The 19,142-nt window shown below is 42.4% G+C and overlaps 1 protein-coding gene across 23 annotated transcripts in view; it reads left to right on the top strand.

The window, feature by feature from the left end:
* LOC118504642 (protein groucho) overlaps nt 1-19,142 on the top strand; it is a 184,214-nt gene that overhangs the window by 147,393 nt on the left and 17,679 nt on the right. For 19 of the 23 annotated variants that reach the window (XM_036039377.1, XM_036039391.1, XM_036039376.1 and 16 more), the window contains 2 exons: nt 15,826-15,963; nt 17,143-17,175. In XM_036039377.1, coding sequence (XP_035895270.1) covers nt 15,826-15,963; nt 17,143-17,175 — 171 coding nt within the window. The remainder of the gene's footprint in view (nt 1-15,825; nt 15,964-17,142; nt 17,176-19,142) is intronic. The other 4 variants (XM_036039379.1, XM_036039381.1, XM_036039382.1 and 1 more) reach the window with 1 other exon arrangement.

Here is a 19,142-nt window from a genome sequence, read left to right on the forward strand (position 1 = left end):
CCCTGGTTGGTAACGCTTTATGGAATTTTCTTTCACTCTGTTTTTACTGAATTATTTTCCACCCAACCTCGGCTTGGGAAGGACATAGAGTGGAAGGAGCCAGAGGTGGTGTGTACGTTCAACCGCTGTTTTCTGCCCACAAGGGAGAGAGTGAATTTGGTTGTGCCGGGTGAGAGAGAAAGAGAGAGAGAGAGAAGGTATGGGAAAACAATGAGGAGCAGCTCCGCAATTTTCCCACCCATCGCTTCTACAATTATGGTTGATCCTGCATTCTTTCTCTGTCACTCAATTGAGTCACACCACACCACAGCGGTCACGGAGGGCAGGCACGGAGACTAATGCTTTGCTGCTGCTGCTCGGTTTTGTTTTCGTACCTTCTCTGTTGCTCTCGCTTTGATTGGAACGCAAAGCACGGAATGGCTCTCGTTCCTGCGTATTTACCATCCTCACCTTTTTTTTGTGCTCACGCTGGTGGCTCTTATTGCTTTGTGTAAATATAAGCCCTCGGCTTCCGCCTGTGCTTCATCTTACCTGCTATTTGCTATCATAGACATACGGTAGGAGGGGAGAGAGTATGGGGGGAAAGGAATGTAGCAGGAGATGGAAACTTCATCAGGAAACTTTTCGTATACTTTTTCTCACCTTCATCAACGGTAACATGAAGTGTGACTACTTCTTCCGCTCCGCGGCCAGCCCGCCGTTCCCTTGCGTTTCGCACGTCCTCACTGAGTAGAAAATATGTGGGGAAAAACCGAAGAAAAACCAGGAAATGGCTGTAGTTCAAATCGTACCGGAGAGATGGATGATGGCAAGGGAATTCAACACCGACAATCTAGCTGCCGCTGCTGCTGCTGCTGCTTGTGAAGTGGACAGTAGGAGCGTGGTGAAGGAGAAACGGGTGGAGAAAGGTTGGCTGGGAGGTCGCTGGTGGTTGCATTGTAATGGAGCGGGCAAATGGTTGGAAAAATGGAACTCTCACCACCACGTCCGGCCACGTCGCTCCGTTCTCCGGACCAGCACACATTTACTTAACCGTATACACACACATACACGCACGGGTACGGGGACTTGAGGGCGTTTGCTTGGTGTGAAGGTGAGTTACGCGTGAACAGTACGATGAAGTGAGTACCCGGGCGAGTAAAAGAAGCATAGAGAACGCGAGTAGTGAACTTACTTGTGGTGAATTATAGCGAACGTGGAACGAAAAAATCGTTGCCACTTTTATCTCTTTACGAATCTTTATTTTATTTACTTGGCTGTAATTCATTTGTTTTGCTTTTCTTTTTCACGCTATCGCTCTCACAACAAACTCATCGGTTGTAGGAGCAGTTTACGTGAAGGGAAAGGAGGATAACAGAAGAATATTTATCATTCGGTTAGGTGGAGGAAATGATGGCTCTGATTTTTGGATCATATTTATGTTTCGACGTCAATCAATAAATTTATTTGTTTTTGTAAGGGAAATAGTAACAGCCAAGGCATATAGATGCTTATCAAAAATATATTTAATAAAAGTATCATTAATATCCTCAAAAGCAACAGTATTTTTGATAAGGATTTAATCCATATCTAACGACTGTCCTATTTTTGTCGAAACAAATTTAAGTTTTAATTAGTGTTGTTTATTTTCCACCATTACGGTGAGGTTAATTTTTATCAGATGATATTGCAACACTGTAAATTACAAATGAACAGTCCTGGCATAGCAAGGGGTTTGTTAATACACTTGTTAAAATAATTTGTTATTATAACAAAAAGCCACATTGAGCAGAAATTTTAATTTTCTTGATTCGCTATAAGGATCTGATTATTCTTACTGATTTAATCCAAGTTTGGAGTCTAAAATTTGATGAACTTAAAAACTTCAACCAACGCCCACCAACAACTTCTATGCATCCCAAACTGAAACATAGTTCATAAACTCTGTGTTTCACATTTTTGTTTTCCTTGGACTCTAACACTGTGGAACAGTAGAAGGAACAGGTCATTTTTCTACCCTCCAGAGTGAGAGATTTGTATCCTTTGTCTTGTTTTGCGAAGGCAAACCCCCCGAACCAACCCCGAAAATGCTAATAGGCTGACGACGCAAAGCAAGCAAGTGAGGTCAGAAAAGTAAAGCGTGTAATACGCACAGCGTTGGTGGTGGAAAAGGAGATCTAATTTCATTTCCCCAAGGGTACGGTGTCTGCCATCCATCCCCCAGCGTGCTCCCCGTCACGGATCAAAGCTCTTGTTGCGATCTTTTTACATTTATTTAATTCCTTCCAACAACGCTCCAGCAACGACGGTTGCAACGAGAGCAGCACGCACACAGACGGGGAAAGGTTTTATCGGGGTTTGTTTGCTGTTTAGCTTATTCTTTCACTTTTCTTCGGTCGAAATTACAGCACCGTGTTGTTACTACGGCCCTTGGTGGTGGGTTGTTTTACTCATTTCGTTATTTTTTGTTGACTCCCTTTGCAAGTAACAACCAGCGGCAGAGCGAGAGCGAGAGAGTGGTTATTGTTGGGTGAAAATTCCCCCGAGGAGATCGTTGTCACTTTTGCTTAAATGAGCGAGCGAAAAACGAGGAAAAGTTTAATTTGTTTTCCCGTTCCGTTTCCCCCCCCCCCCCCCGTTCGTCTCATCGTGCTCTACGAAATACAAATACAAATACAGGCCTTCCCTTCGTTTCGTGGTCTCCGGTGAAGTAGGGTTAGGAAAAGCATCCACTACGATTGGGATCTTTTTGCGTCGTAAATCCCACCAGGCGAGAAGGATGGGCAAGTGCGCCACCGTACGGGACGCGTGAAGTTGGGTAAATAGAAAAGAAATGTCTGTTGCGGAAAACCACAGGCCATGGTGAGTTGGGGGCAGATTGCGGAGGGCAGATAATTAGATATCTATAATTAATAATGTTCACGCTCCCGAATGGTTTTGGGTGGTTTTGGGATTGTCCTGGTTTAAGTGGGTGGTGAGTGGGTGGGTTGCTTCGGTCGAGTTGAAATGTGTTGTTGTGCGAGAAATGATGTGACGTGATGGAATTATTTTTGATCGTTAAAGATGAAATGAAATGAAGAAAACAGGAAGGAGGATGGGAGGGTGTGTAAATCTTAATTAGGCGCTGATTTTTAGCTTATTTCTTCTGTCGTCTTTTGGGAATTACATTATTTTTCTTTTGATGATATTAGTAAGAATGAAAAAATACACCTTATAATACTAGGCTTTTGTAAGAAGCTATTCAAAATGGTTGTATCGGGTAAACAACAAAAATTTCATCGATTTTAGCCAAATTTTTCCTATACCGATCGAAGCAAGTAGTAGTCAGATGGTGTCAACTCTAAGCTCTGGTGCACAGTATTGCCAGAAATTCGAGTAAATTCTCGTAATCTAGCCGTTTTTAATAATCATGATGAATTTTCACTTTTTGTCGGCAGCGATAGTATGATGGACCCCCAACTAGTTGTACCTCACCAGCAACATGTCGGTCATACAGTACCGATGTGCAATGTCTCTTGACTGCAACGCATACCGAACCCAATTTATCGATGTTTTATACAAATCCTAATGACTTAAACCGAAAACATGGCTTTTATTGTGTCACATTAAACCATCAAGCAATATAATTTCTCCTAATCCAGCAAGGACTTCGATTCCTCTTCTCTTCTTCTCCGAAGCTCTTGTCGGATCTGCTCTCCACGATCAACTTGAACATACCAGCGAAAATGCTTGGTTGTAGAAAAATTGACCCTCAGATCCTGCCCTTGTAATATTTTTCTTTATTAACTAGAAACGTCCTGGTCATATTATTATTCCCTATAATACGCGAGCTGCATTTTTGAAAAGCATCCTTTCCTAAAGACCTTGCATTCGTTAGCGTTCCAATCAGCTTTTGTGCTAATTATTCGCGTATTAACGGATTCGGAAGTTTACGGGACTTGAGCATCGTTTTTTTTAAAATAAATTAACTAGTAAATAAACTAGATCTGACACTGCTTAGAGGATATGTCGTCGTTGAGATGTACGTAGATTGCTCTTGTCGCTTCACTTCGTAATAGTTGCCTGTTGCTCAAAGATTCTAATACTTTGAGATTTTTTTTACAATATTTGTCAATTTTCAAGACAAAAATAGAACTTTGCTAAGTGATGTCCCGGAAGAACCGGCAATCTCCTACATTTGATAAAAACCAGCAATGTTTTCCCGCTTCAAATGCTCGCTTTGGCATCCAGTCGATGGTGGTTAGCCTATCCATTCGCCCATCACCACTATCACTACCGTTTTGGGCGAATCGGATGTGTGATGGTTAAAATGCTTTTACCACCAAAAAAAAAGCTTCCTCCGCCCCCCACCAGTATGCGGTTTGATGCAAATGGAGCGTAGATTTCCATTCCGAGTGCGGTACGATCGGGGTGAGAGAGAGAGAGAAAGGGAGCATGGCAACGGATGGCAAAGTATGAATGGTAGAGCCGGTGCATACGTTCGGGCTATTTGTTATCCACTTTATTTATTCAATATATCGCCCAAGCCACCCTGTCTCCTCACCTTTTCTTCCTCAGCCGCCTGCTTCCCAAACCGGTAAGTGGTGGAAGCACACTTCATTTATAATGATGTATTTATTTATGGAATAATGGCAACAACAATAACAACAACAGATACAACTACTCTTTTCGCGTTGATCGTGTGTACACTCCCCAGCCTGCCCATTAACAATGACGGGATGATCTCTCTCCCCCACCACCCCTACCCCCTCCTTCACTCCTCCCTTTCGCTGCTGAGATGAGGGCGGATGTGGGCGGAGTGACGTACAATTTATTGTTCGCGTGTTTGACACACGTACGCGTGTCGGCACACCAACAGCGCCGGTACCGATAAAATTGGCCAGCCACAAACACAAACTTACACACGCGGAGGGAGGGTTGTACGTACGTGCAAACACACACATACACACACAGGGAGGCGCATCATTATCTTCATCAATAAACCAGCTCATGTGTTGCAAATTGTTCGACAAACGGAAATGAACGGAATGGCTGCGCTTGCCCGGATATTATTGAAATGAGGCACACTAGAGGCGAGCAGCCAGCCAGCCAGCCAGCCAGCCTGCCCGCCGTGTGCGCCACGAAGGTTAGCAGTGGTAAATATGCGCTCATTATGCGAGTCAATAAGCCACCACGCTTCTCGTGCCGGGTGGAAGGGGATGGTGGAGATGGGCTGTAGTGTACCGTTGCCTCCCATCCCCAAAAACCCGAACCGAATGCCACAACTTTGCGGCTTTTGATGCCATTTCGTTGCCCGTTCGTGTGACCTTTCCTGTCTCGTGACGCCGTCGCCGCACACCTACAGTAGTCGGAACATGGGAAATCCATTTTCATCCAACGAGTGGGAAGGTGTCGGTAGTATGTTTTCCAATTCATCTCGCACACCATTTATGTGTGTGGACGGCGTATGGTGCACGTTCGTGGGTGATGTTAAACATTAAATATAACATGTAATTACCAATTAATTAAAACAAACCGATGTGATAATGCGCGGATGGCGCGTGAGAGTGTATCAAGTGTGTTAAAAGTTTGCGTCGACACGATTGTTGGTTTGGGATTTGTATGGGCATGGTCGAATAGGTAACTTCGACTGTTGGTTGCAGTCCAGCCAAGGATGAAAAGACGTAGCGCAAATTGGTTGTGAGTAATTGAGTTGGGGAGTTTTTATTTTCGTTCCAGCGTAGGTTATTGGTTATCATTTTTAGTTCGTATAAATGAGTCGGACGACGAATGCTAAAAAACAATACAATGCTGATTACTTGTATTAATGCTCAAAAGAGGTAAACATTTTTCCTCTAAATTTAGGAACAAACTTTCATGAATTTACGATAAAAATGGTTTGTAAAAGAGCCAATCAAATTATATTTAAAAGAAAGGCAAAAACGCATCCTCCACCAAACTCCGAGCGCTTGATAATTATCATACAGTGATTGAAATACAACCCCTCTGCTCGTAAGCCGTACGCAGTCAAAGTGTGGTCGCTATAAAATATTGATCCACCGTTGTATTTTCCCGCACAACACACAGCCACACACACACACACGCACACAGATAGTGATTTTCTGTCGCCAATATGCTACACGCCACCAGGCGCCTCCATTTGATCGTGTGAATTGACCCTGGCGCCGCCAATTCAGCACGAGTCGTTGAATTGAATTAATTTCAAAAAGCTACTCCCGTTCAGGGCTCCCTTCGTACCTTTTCGCTCCATGTACCGCTGCGCTTCGTGCAGATAGGAAACCGATACCGGACCCGTGAATCTGATACCGGTGAAACCTGGTGAAAGAATATAATGATTATGCGCTGCAATCACCAGCAGCGGCAGCAGCAGCAGCAGCAACTACCTAGTACTGTTGGTTTTCGCTGCCGGTAAGCTGGCAAAGAACGTGACGCGAAGGGAATGAAGGATAAATACGAATTATCCTTCCGTCCGTTAATTGGGTCCGATCATAAATAGTTGTATCAATTAAAACAATTTGATTTATAATTATCATTCTCCCGCGTGTGATGATGTTTGTCGCGGGAATGAAAACCCCTCTTTGTGGAGGTGCCAATGGGGAAATCTGGCCGGGCACACATGGGGGAGGGAAATGATGGTAAGCTTAATTATTTTTACGCCACCACGACTGATCGCCCTTTGCACCGTACGCGTGCGGTGTGGCAATTGTTGGCTGTGTAGCCTTACTTTTGATTATTATAATGATTTTTGGTTTTTCTTGTCATCGCTGTCCGGAAACCAGCTTCGATTGATTATAAATGTAACTGATTGATTCCAGCAGGGGTTTCTATTGCGAAATGTTTGATGTGTCATTTGCGCTTGTTATTACAATTCGGTATTTCATTGTGTTAATGCAAAAATTATTATTAGTCTAATAAAATGTAAACCTCTATATGTATGATAAGTGCGATGTATGAGCAAAATTTGTTACTGCATTCATATTGATTTTGTTTTCCCCCCACCACAAATATGCTTTTTATTACTATTTCATTTATATGTTAATTTTCATTTCTCTTTTATGCAACGAGTGTGAATATTTTACTACAATCATTTGCCCGGGACTCGCTGTTGTTGTTTTTTTTTTCGTTTCGCTTTTCTGTACATTGCTTATGCTTTTATTGAAATAATTGTTTTTGCCTCCGCTTGACACATTCAATTGCATTTTAAGCTTCAACCGTGTTTGTTTTTTTTTTGTCATTCATCTGTGGCCACTCGTAAAGCCATTCGCTAAAGCACACAAAAAAGGCATAAAAAATGGATGGCATTGTATTTCGCTTTGGCTGTCGAAAGAACACCCTCTCGCTGGAAAAGGGAAGGGAGGTGAAATTCCCCGCAAAAACAGATAAATAAAATTATCAACTGGTTTCGATGCATCCGGTAACAGAAAGAAAAATGAAAATTGAAGCTGTTATATTGATGAGCAGCATCATACAGACAGAAAAAAAACAAAGCCAACCCGAAAAAAAAGAGAACAGAACAGAAAACACAACATGACAGAGGAGACAAATAAATAAACAAAGCGCGGGGAATTATTTTTGCTTTTGGTAGATAGATTTCCACATTGGCTTTTTTCGCTGGAAAATGCAATGGAATAATATTGTAAAAAAAGACGCTGATGCTTTTGGGATGCATTTGGATGAGGGAAGGGGGGTTGTTTCATCCCCCAATCCTGCTGTTGTTTTTGTTGCTAGCCACGGCCGTGATGAGAGATCAACGGGTGTGTGTGTGTGTGTGTGCTTGTGCTACGGGAATTGATTCAGTTCACACTGCTTATCAACTGTACGCAGCACAGCATGTGTAGCAAATTTAATTTTTAACTGTGTGCAAATCGAATCCATTTGCTCTTTGCTGCCCCTGTCTAAGCGTGCTTTCAGATCACTCAGTCTTTTTGTTGTTGTTGTGATGGTTTGGCAAAAAAAGTGGGCAAAACTCAAAATGCGCGCACCCATCGACACAAATGTATTCAAACGCGTTTGACAAAGTGAAATAAAACTCCATTCCATTTAAATGCATAGCGCTTTTTTGTTGCACCACTAGTTTCCTTTGCCCGCTCGCTCACGCTAGCGTGTTTTCGGGAGTGTGTGTGCGGTGGATTATGTCACTGTTTGATGCTGCACTCAAAGCGATAAATATCTCTGTGAAATCTAAATCGCACACACGGTAGAGGACGGATATCGGGTGTTACGTTTCGGCGTTTTTAGGTTGATTTGTTTTTGCTGCTGTTGCTGCTGCTGCTGCTGCTGCTGCTGCTGCTGAAGTTGAAGCACTCAAATGAAATAGACCTGATATGGGCGATGGGTTGGGATTTTGAGGCGATTGTTTGTGTTTTGGAAATTTAATTTATATTCATACCGATCCAGCAAATGGGCTCTCGTAGTCGGGGAAATATAATTCAACAATACGTAGTTGAGTAGCTCGACAGTTACGGTAATTGGATTAATCGTGTAACGGTATTTGATTAGTGTTTGAAGCATTTAAACTGAATATAATGCTTTGATCATGTTCGTTTGTACGTTTTTTTAAGCTAATGAGAAGTACAATCTCTCCATGTATTGCAACACGATCCAGCAACACTTGAAGAATCATTTTGTCACAGTGAATGGCTGCCAAAGTCGAACGTCTAATTCAAATTCTCTTATTCAGAGGTCGAGTTCCACTGCTCCACCGTCTCAAACCCTCTCGCACAGCTGTAGCTCAAACCTACACAAAGAAACACGAAAAAGGACTAACTTCTGCCGTTCTCTCGTGACCCGTCCGGTCTCTGCGTATGTGGACAATGCAATATTTCATCCAGCAGCAGCAGCCACCGCCTGGCTAGTGCCTTTCTCGAGTTCGAATGTCGGAAGTGATATGCTTTTTTCGTCTTCCGACAACGATGGGAGTATGTTGAAAAACCATCAAACACGTACTGACGTCCGAGGGGCTGTTGAGCGGTGGACACAGGAGGAAAGAAATCGAAAAAGGCTATCCGGCCGATAGTCAAACACTACCACATCGGGGACACTGTACTGTTATGCCTGCCCGGGGGAAAGGTTTATCCATTCTGAAGCCTGGCTGGCCTGGCCGGTTGGAGAGGCCTTTCAAAATACGGTTCACATGTGTGTGCTGCTGCTGTTGCATGGTATGGTGATGATGCTCGAGAAATGCAGGAACTGATTCGTTCGATGTCTTTCCGTACACTCGGTGGCTCGGATGTGCAGAGTCCGGGTCACACACTCACACACACATGCAGGACACTACATCAAAGTCGAGGGAGCGGCGATGGTGGTGTGCAGAATAGAAAGTGGCGTGATGGGGAAGTGGCTCATGGGAAGTGTTTTGCAATGTCGTTGTTCCCTTTTGGCCGTAGGGTTTGAGCACAAAGCTCCATTCAACCACGGAAGCTGAAACACGTGCTACCGTTTGGCTTGTTTGCCCTCGAAGCCGTGGTGACGTTCGAGGGAAGGAAGGCTAGCCGAGGGTGCCTGCAAATGTTTGTTGCACTTGACATAAAGCTGACCGAAGAGGCATCAGTTCATTCGATCCTTCTGTCCCTTGAAAATTTTATCCTACCACAGTGTGTTCGTGTGTGTGTGTGTATGGGATTTTTTTTTGTTCCGGCCACCGTTCGTCTACAAAAGCTTTGGGACAAATGGTACACGCAGTGGATGTAGCTTGGTTGTTGGTTTTCACGTTCATTTTCTCTCCACTATCCACCTTTCAGGGCATGTCCAGGATTCGATGCACAAACGGCCAATAGTGAAGCGCATCCTTGTTACGCTCTCTCACACTCAATGCAATAACGCGTTCGTTTACTAACAAGTCAAGCAAGCGAGCAGGCAAAAAAAAACCTTTGGAGAGCCAGCTGATCACATAACCTCGTGTCATTTAAGACGGGGCAAAAGCTACATATGTGTGGTTTAAATAAGTGAACAACGGTCAGCAAGCAAAAAACCAGCAGAATTTTACTGTAATGGATTTTCGGTGGCTTTCGGATAGCTTGTTCATTGGATAGGTTGGGTGGGTGAGTTTTTTCCTGGGATGCGATTTGCCTCAATCTTTGGCGAAGCTTTTGATTTGTCTTTTGCTTCAAATTGCTTCAAATTGTCTTTTGCCATAATTGCTTCAAATCAAGTGGTATAGCCGTAATATGTTATCTAGGCATAAAAGACCTGTTCAAAAGATAGTAGATGGTCGAAAGACTTGCTAGAACATAGGAACATCAGATTAAAAATCTGTAAAAACCGTCTATTTCCTTACAACTCATTAATTAACGTAAAACTCGCTGAAAATCATTAACATTTTTATATTTATTATACATTGGTTTGATTTTTTGCGTGTAAAATCCCACACACAAATTTAAAAATAAATGCTTCCCTTTGCATGGAAAGGAATGGAAGGTGCTTCCATTACAATATACCGCTTAAAAATTCATCACTTTTTTCGCTCGTCGAGCAATTATTTCCCATCCGCTCTTGACTACATAATCAGTAAATGTGAAGCGTCGGAATGGAGGTAGGGTGCAAAGGATGATACCAACAATCAAACAAAAAAAACCCCAGCGAGCCAAAAAGGATCAAAATCATTCAACCTTTTGCGTCCAAAAATGGAGGAAATGGCCTGGGGGACACAAACAACAACAGCAGCAAAAAAAAAACCTCCGTTTTACTCTGCCACAACAGATTCATCATTTGTTTCCCCATTATTACCCGAAATGGCTCAAACTTCCTGCCAGGTTCAGCATAACTCATCACAATCAGTCATTTGCACACGCGTGTTTTTTGTGTTTTGTTTTCGTTGCCTTCTTTCGGTACCCCATCATACTTGTCGTCGGCACAGTTTCGCCGCGTGGATTTTTTTGTTGTTGATGCCCCTCTGTTTGGTTTGCTTTACTTTGTTTTCTCCTTTCAGAACTGACCTCCTACGCATTTTTATTAACTTCTCTTTCGGTGGCCTTCCATTTTCTTGGCGTTTCTCTACTGTCTCTCTCTCTTCGCCCTTTTCGCCATAAAATCCTTCATTCAAGGGGATTAATCGATATCATCATGGTAGGGAGGATAGCCGGCCGGGCGAGCAAGGGATAAACCGCGCATCACGGGACAGCAAAAACAACAAAGAAACAGCCTTCCATCATAATCATATCTCTTTTCACCTTCCCCGGAGGCAGCAGCCCTCTGTGTGTGTGTGTGTGTGTGTGTGTGTGGGTTGTTTGTTGCCTAGGCAGGGATAAAACGCAACGCAACAGCAAAAGATTATCTCCCCCCAGCTCTTCCTAACTTTGGCCAGCGAACAATGCCGCCAAAGGGGCCACACGATGATGATGGTTGGTGTGATGGGATGATGCATACCTTCCGTCCATATTTCTCTTTCGGATTTCTTTGCCCATCGCGCATCACGCTTGCCTGCCTGCTTCCCAGTAGTTCATTTCCTGTTAACGCGACAGAATAAAGAAGATGATTTTGTTGGTTCGTGGTTTGAATGGAAACAGCGCATGCCAACAGCAACAAAAAACGAAATCACCCACCGAGAATCGCATGTTATTGCACAGAAGAGAGAAAAAAAATGGAGATGGAAAGGACGCATCTTCATCATGAATTACGGATTCCTAAAACCCGTGGCCCCGGAATTCCGTGGGTAGGCGGGTTGCTTCCCAGTGTCTCTACCACGTGAACAAAAGTGCAAAGGGCAGACATCATCGTCGTTCGCTCCAATCACCTCCTATTTCTCATCTTCCCTCAGCCTCTCTAAATCTCATCGTTTTAGCCATTCATCAACACCAAAGCCTTCATCGAGCCACCGAAATAAAGGCCGTGTGGGGCGTCCTTTTTTTTAGTCTCTCCCGTTTGTGCGTCGTCGTACGCTCATCAACTTCAATCATTTGTCGTTCACTTTGGTGTTGTTGCGTGTGAGCAGAGCGCAGAGCCTTTGTTCTTTCGCGTTCCTTTGCCGAGAGTTGGTGCGTACATTTCCTTCCGAGAGTGGCGGCGTTATTGGGAATGATGATGAGCCGGGATTTACGCTTGAAAAATCGGAACTTACTCCAACCCCAACACAGCACACAATTTCGTGAGGATCGAGAATGAGGCCATGGCGCGGAAGAAGAAAAAATACTGGGCCCCGGTTCATCGCACGAAATGGAAGAGAAAAACGCATTTTTCGGGGCAGTTTTTCTTCACAAACTCATCATTCATCATAGCAGCTTGGGTGGAGAAAAGTTCCTATAGAGTTTACCCGATTCACTGCATCGGGACCGAATTGAAATCTGCTCTTCAGGATGCTTTATGTACACACAAGAGACCCCCCACCGTGCAAACCAACCAACAAAAAAGGATCTCGACCAGCTTTTCATGCCGAACACTTACCATCGTTTCGGAGTGTCCCGAAACGCCCGACCCGTCCCCGGAAGTCATAAAGCCTAATTCAATCAAAGGAAATCCTTCCGGGAGGGTAAAAAAATGCTTCGCCAATAAACAACTCGCCGGTTGTCGCTCTCCACTGCTCGGTCCCATCACGAACGAGCTCTGGTTCGTTTTCGATTAGAATCGATATCGATCTCTTCTTGCTCGGTCTCTCTCCTAAAAGAAATAGGGCATGATGACTTACGGGTGGGAAACACATTCGCTTATACATCCTCCACCGTACCATAGTGTTAAATATAGTCAAGAGGTTCGATCCTTATCTCAGGGTATCTCCCCCTTTCAACTTGTAAGTAGGGATCAGTCTTCATCTCAGCGCAGACCAAGACAGAACCTTTGGGTGAGTTTTCCGTTCATTCGTAGCAAATTCTTCCATTCAATGGCTCAGTGGAAAATGATGCTGATTAAGAGCGAATGATGAGAAAGAAACGGTTTTTTTTGTTTTCCCTACTCTGTTTGGTTTCATTCAAGAGCTTCTGGTAAGACGCGCCGTGACGAAGCTAAAAATGGCGTAAATAGATAGGCAAGCTTACTGGCGGCAAATGACTCCGATGGGGGATTGTTTTTTTTTTCTTCGGTGACAATCAAGCTTATAAACGACGCTTCATTGACGGAGGGATTATTTGGAGCCGCAGACCCAATTTTGATTTGATTATTCGCTATTAATTATCATTGAGTCTCAGCTGTCAAATGTCAATCGGTAATACTTTGATTTCCAGCATTCAGAGATCTTTTAGAATTATGTTTGGGGTATTTAATCTCAGTCATGTTGACAACTGAACGTCATCAGACTAGTCTTTCGAAGGTTAAAACACCTCCTAAGAAAAATGAACCCGCTTTTTCATATTCAATACAGCTAAGACAAGCAATACGGCCAGGCCGTTCTTTATGAATAAAAAAAAAATACAGCTAAGTCCTTCGTCACTTCGTCGTCTACAGTTAAACATAGAATGAAAAACGACTCTTGCCGTCACCATCTATTGACTGGTGGAAGAAAAGTGGGGCCACAAATAGACGTGAAACGTCACGAAAATCAAATCATACTCTCGGGCGGGATCTGATGGTGATGATTCCGTTCCGTCGTTGACGTTTAATATTAAAGAAAATAAAATCGAACAAAATACAACCCCACAAAACAACCTCTCCACGGGAGGGAGCAAAGGCTCAAGGATCAATGCAGAAGAATTGATGATTCCCGACCATCGTTCTGCTTCTTCGGATGTGGTGGGCGAACCCGGGGTGTTTGTGCGGGCAAAAGGTTCAAAGTGTAGGTTGACTCTGTTCGTTTTTATTATTTTTCAATAAAGTCTTCGGTTTTTCGTGTTTCCCTTCACAATTCACCCTTCGATTTGCCACGTTCCTACACGACAACCGACGCCGATACCTAGAAAAATACCTTATGGCGCTGTGTTGTTATGCATTCCGTTTGAACTTTCGGGTTTCAAATTCCCTGCTCAACAAGAGCCCCCAACCTGGCTCGCTCTTGCCTATCATTCCTTTGGGGGGGATTGTGTCAGAAGAAAAAAGAGGGCGAAAAATTGAACAGCGCACCCGGCGAGCGGCGTCGGAAGAATCGAATCGATTTTATGGGACACTATAAAGCTGTTGTAACAATCTTTTTTTGTCATTTTCTTCCTTTTCTGTTATCCTTCTCTACGTTGTTCAAGGGGGATGGAAAGCGGGTCAAGAAAAAGATGATTTGGGATAAGATTTTTCCACATTTTGCAACAAATCCTTCTCCTCAACTGACCATTCTCCAGCATACCTCTCCCATCCGGTTGTGGTGTGAAGTTAGAGACTTCCGAACACAACCACAAGTAGAAACTGAAGAGCAATAAAGAAAAAAAAATGGTCCAGTCTCCAGCGAATGACAAAGAAAAAATCCATTCACTTGTCAACCGTTACGAGAAGCTTAACCCAAAAATTCCTAAATCCGGCTCGAAATTCGAGACACATTCTCTGTATGTGCGACTGTTGGTTTGGCACTCTGTCACAACTCCTTCGACACTCCTTGTCCCCCCGGAGAAGTTTATCCTTGGGTCCGCGTCCGAGTCCGGTCACCCTAACTGACTTTTAGGCGAAGTGCTAAAAGGAAAAACTCGATTTCCTCGACTCATTTCATACCAGCCTTCTCGCTGGTGCATCCGGAATTGCTCATCCCAAAATCTTGCCTCAAAAGGGGAGAGGAGGGGATGCAAGCACGGAAATAGAGAGGGTGAAGGAGAAAAAAGACGAAAAATTTATCATTTTTCCATTGACACTGGACGAGGTTGGGATGTAATACGGATGAAAAAAACGGGCATCCTGTTTGAAAGTCAAAGTTCGTTTTTTTGGGGGGTTTTGAGTTTTCTTTTAAGCATTTTAGGTTTGCATGACGTTGAATGCCTCACCCCACTAAGGTGAGATGATTCTTATTGAGTTGGTTTTTTTGTGAAACGAATTTAAACAATTTTTTTGCATCTTTGAATGTGAGTTTATTTTTTATTGGTTAGTAAATAAGTCATTTTTATGTTTCAATGTGTTAGATCCGGTCAAGGGGTATAACGATCCCGGCACGCACACACACAATAAAAATACCGGTTGATTTATCTGCTTCGTACGGCTCACCAGGCGTCTCCATTCTAAACACTCCCCACTGTAACAGATAAGAAGCGGGAGAAGTTGACTTAAGTCGCAAAATTTTATATACTTCTTTTTCGGTTCCATTTACGGTCAGATGGTTGTTTGCAGATTTTCTGACCAAAACACCAACCAGGAAAGAAGGGTACGGATAGAACGGACAGTGACGTTTAATACTGTTGATTCACGAACCGTCCGACGAATTTTGCAAATCCAAGCCTCCTGGACAAGTTATTTGGATAGGCCCTCTCCAAAAGGTGTGTGGCACGATTGAACAGGGAGGAGCGAAAGCGAAGCATGTGAACGGCACAATGGTTTACTTAAACGAAACCGGGAGACTTATCTGGTGGCAAAGATCTTGGAAAACGTGAAAAGGAAACGGATCAAAATGATCCTCTTTTGGGGCGCTGATGCTTTGTGTGCTACTGGAAACTTTGGATTTTCGAGTTTTTAGCTACCCTTCGTCCCTTCGACAACTCATATTCTGTCGGTGGACGTCAGGTTAAGGATGGTAATAATTTATTCAAAAGATTAGTTGATCCTTCGGCTGTGCCAATCATGCCAGTCAGTGTGTGCTAACTAACAGTTTATAAAGGTTTGCACCCTGATAAAGGTACGCATAAAGCGGAGTTATCTGTATCAAAAGGTGCGAAACTGTTTACACAATTTGTAAGTAGAGGAAAAGAAAGTATTTTATAAATCATTTAAAAATATAAATAAAATGTGAAAATAAATATGTAAATTCTCTCTAAATAGAACTTTCTCCCTCTCTCTCACACTTCTCATTTTTTCCAGACCGAAATTGCCAAACGACTGAACGCCCTCATCGGCCAGCTGCTACCATTTTTGGCGACGGAACATCAGCAACAGATCGCATCGGCCGTCGAGCGTGCGAAACAGGTCACGATGCCGGAACTGAACGCCATCATCGGTGTAAGTAGCCAACAAGAGATGTTTCGTTTGTGATATGTATGGTACACACAAAAACAACAAGAAACAGAAAGATAAAAAAACTCTCCGCAGTCGTATGCCAATGTCCCCAATGCTAAACAGTTAATCAGTATCAATAATAATAATGTTTCGTAGCGACATCATCCCGAAGGGGTTACGGAGCTGCTGAAGCTTCTGTTTCTGTTTTCGCGTTGTGTTTTTAAATGATGGTTTATGATTCTAAAGATTTTTACCCCTTTACTGATATATCACACAAGATTCATCAAAGTTTTTCGTTGTTCTTTACGAAGCGAATTATGAGTTAATTTCATCTAGTCATATTGACTTATTTGCGTGATTTTACATTTTTTGAATTTGGATTGCCTTTCCTTAGGTTAGTAATTATAATTTAGAATGAATTTAGTTTGTACTCTTTTCCATCTGCTGTTTTTCTACATGCAATTAAACGGATCGTGATTCTTATGTTTTGCTATACATAACTATAGGAATGTATTGGAAAATCTCTACTTAAAACATTAGCTTTGCTTTCGTTTGGTCACCCTCGAAGAGAGGGGTTTTACAACATTTACCACACTTCCGTTTCAAAGCTCCAGCCCGAATTTGATCGCCAAAGACAAGTAGTTGTTCGAAGCCTAGTAGACGCGTGAACTGATATTAGATATTTGCGTTATGCTTTTTCTTCTTCTGTTTTTTCGTTTCTGGTATTGATTTGTTACTTGGTTGAATTAGTTTTTCGTTTCTCCTCAAATATTTCCTTTCGAAAAAACAAACACCGAAGCAACAATCGTGTAAGGGCATCCACACAACAGAAAATAAGATTAGTCCACTAAATAGAAAAAAAGTTTTCTCCTAAAAATCCATGTGGTAAAGACCATATTTCGTCCTATGTCGTGCAAAGAACGTAATTTTGATGTCCTGTTTTTTCTTCTTCTTCTTCTGTCTCGTTTTAACTTTCGTTGTAATGCTATCAAATGCTGCTGCAACTCTCGAAAAAAAATACACACACACTCACGTGTCTGTAAACAAAACCAAAAAATACCGTAAAAATGTTCAACAAAACACTACTTACCGCACTCTAAACGACCGTTCGAACATGTGCGAACCTATTCTGAAACCGTCTGAATTCTTCCCGACCATCTTCCTCGGCTTGCCAATCTGCAGCAACACCAGCAACAGGGAATTCAGCAACTTTTAGTAAGTTTCGTGTTAAAACTATTAACGCACATAACAACCACTCAAACCCCTCCACATACCACACCTTGCCTGCCCATATATTCACCTTGACCGCCCCCACCCCCCTCCCTCCCTTATATCTGTCTGTTCACTCTGCATTTTTGTCCGATTGGAATGCACCAACCACCAACAACCACTACCACCATCATAGAGCGTACGATCATCATCATTGCTTAGCTGCCCGTGTGTGTGTGGGCAAATTGACAGAAGAGCGCGTGAGAGAGAAGATAGATAGTTTCTTGTAAATGTTTTGTTCGAGGGTTTTTCATATTACATTGTTCGAAAGCCAACAGAATAATTTTATTTTCTTAAGAACGCAACCTCAATACACTCAATGTGCTTTTTAACTAAATTATTTACTTAAGTATCAATTTTAATATATAAACTCGCTCTCTCTCTCTCTCTCTCTCTCTCTCTCTCTCTCCTCATCGAGCGCTTTCCATTGTGCGTAAAACAATAGTTGAATAACTGTTTTAAAATCAAAGAAACTATTTCTCAGTTTTGTTGCTTGCAACATTCAATAATGTTATGTTCGAAACGCTTCTTTTGTTCATGTTTCTTTTTTGTTTTTTTTTTTCCTTTAATTTATTATGTGTGTTTTTCATCGTAATCTTATTAATTTAGTTTAATTTTAATTTGAGTTTTTATTTTAATTTTTAAATGGTTTCATATCATTTGCATTTATTTTAGCTTTATTTCATTTTTTTTCTTCTAAACGTATCGATTGCAAAAGCATGCCATTAGCGTAGCAAATGTTATAAAATGATTTTCTTAGAATAATTTTCTTTTAAATAAAAAAGATTTGTGTGTTATACCAAAATCGCCTATTGTATGTAAATATGTAAACACTTGTTGTGTGAACTGAAAACCCCTGTAAGCAGCACCGTTGGATGATTGTCGTTGCTTAATCAACCTCCCGTGCTAGCTATTCTGACCTACGTGGAAATACAACACCCATTCGTAAGGATTGCCATTAAATCCACGCACACACAGACACATACAAAGACAAGTACTAATGAAGTGGCTAACGATCGTGATTGTGAGTGGAACAAAAAAAAAACAAGAACACCCCTACACAACACTAAACACGCTCAACACGTACGATAAAACCCACCAATTACCACCCTAACTCGGTTCGATCGGAAAACCGAGAGCTTTCACCCATGTCCCCATGACGTTTGGTTGTAGGGTATAATTTAGATAAAATCGAAATTTCGGTCACTTTTGTTGTAAGACCCGGCTTGGCCGGCTCACGATCGTTACGCAAGTACCGGAGGGTTTTCGGGTTTTCCTGCTATCGAAACCACAATCAAATGGGGAGGTTGTTCTTTGGTGCCAGTGGGAAAAAACAATAGATGGGAGTCGAAAACCCCAGCAAAGAAATAAATGGGTTTCCGCACGTTGAGCCTCGAGCAAAAATCAAATCATTAAGAAAGGTCATCCTACCCGAATGGCTTACTGCGAGAGAGAGAGAGTTTCTGTTGTCATTGCACCCGTTAACGAAAATTAGCGATTATCGGTTTGGGCCGAACAAAAAAGGGGGTTTTAATTGATTAACTTTGAACTTTTTCGATCGCGCGCGGATTTTACGATTCGGGGAAAAACAGGCACGATTAAACTGTTATCGTGTCGCCGTTTTTAATGGCTGGTTTGAATGGCTTTATGATCCCACCCCGAAAAGGCATTGAAGGAATTATTGGATGATTAATACGTAAAGTGTCTACTCATCCGTTTATCCTGGAACTATATTACATGCTAAATGTAATACATATATCTTGCTTTACTCTTACTCACTATACAAAAGTAAGATCAGTAGAGTTTCTTGAGAGTGTGAGCATCCTCGAAGGTTTCCTCGACCCTATCTCATTCAAATAAAATGTGTCGAGTTGATTAGTTCTTGCTTCTTTGGGTTTGCTTGCCACAACAAA

Source organism: Anopheles stephensi, chromosome 2, assembly GCF_013141755.1.
Source record: "Anopheles stephensi strain Indian chromosome 2, UCI_ANSTEP_V1.0, whole genome shotgun sequence".
Lineage (NCBI taxonomy): Eukaryota > Metazoa > Arthropoda > Insecta > Diptera > Culicidae > Anopheles > Anopheles stephensi.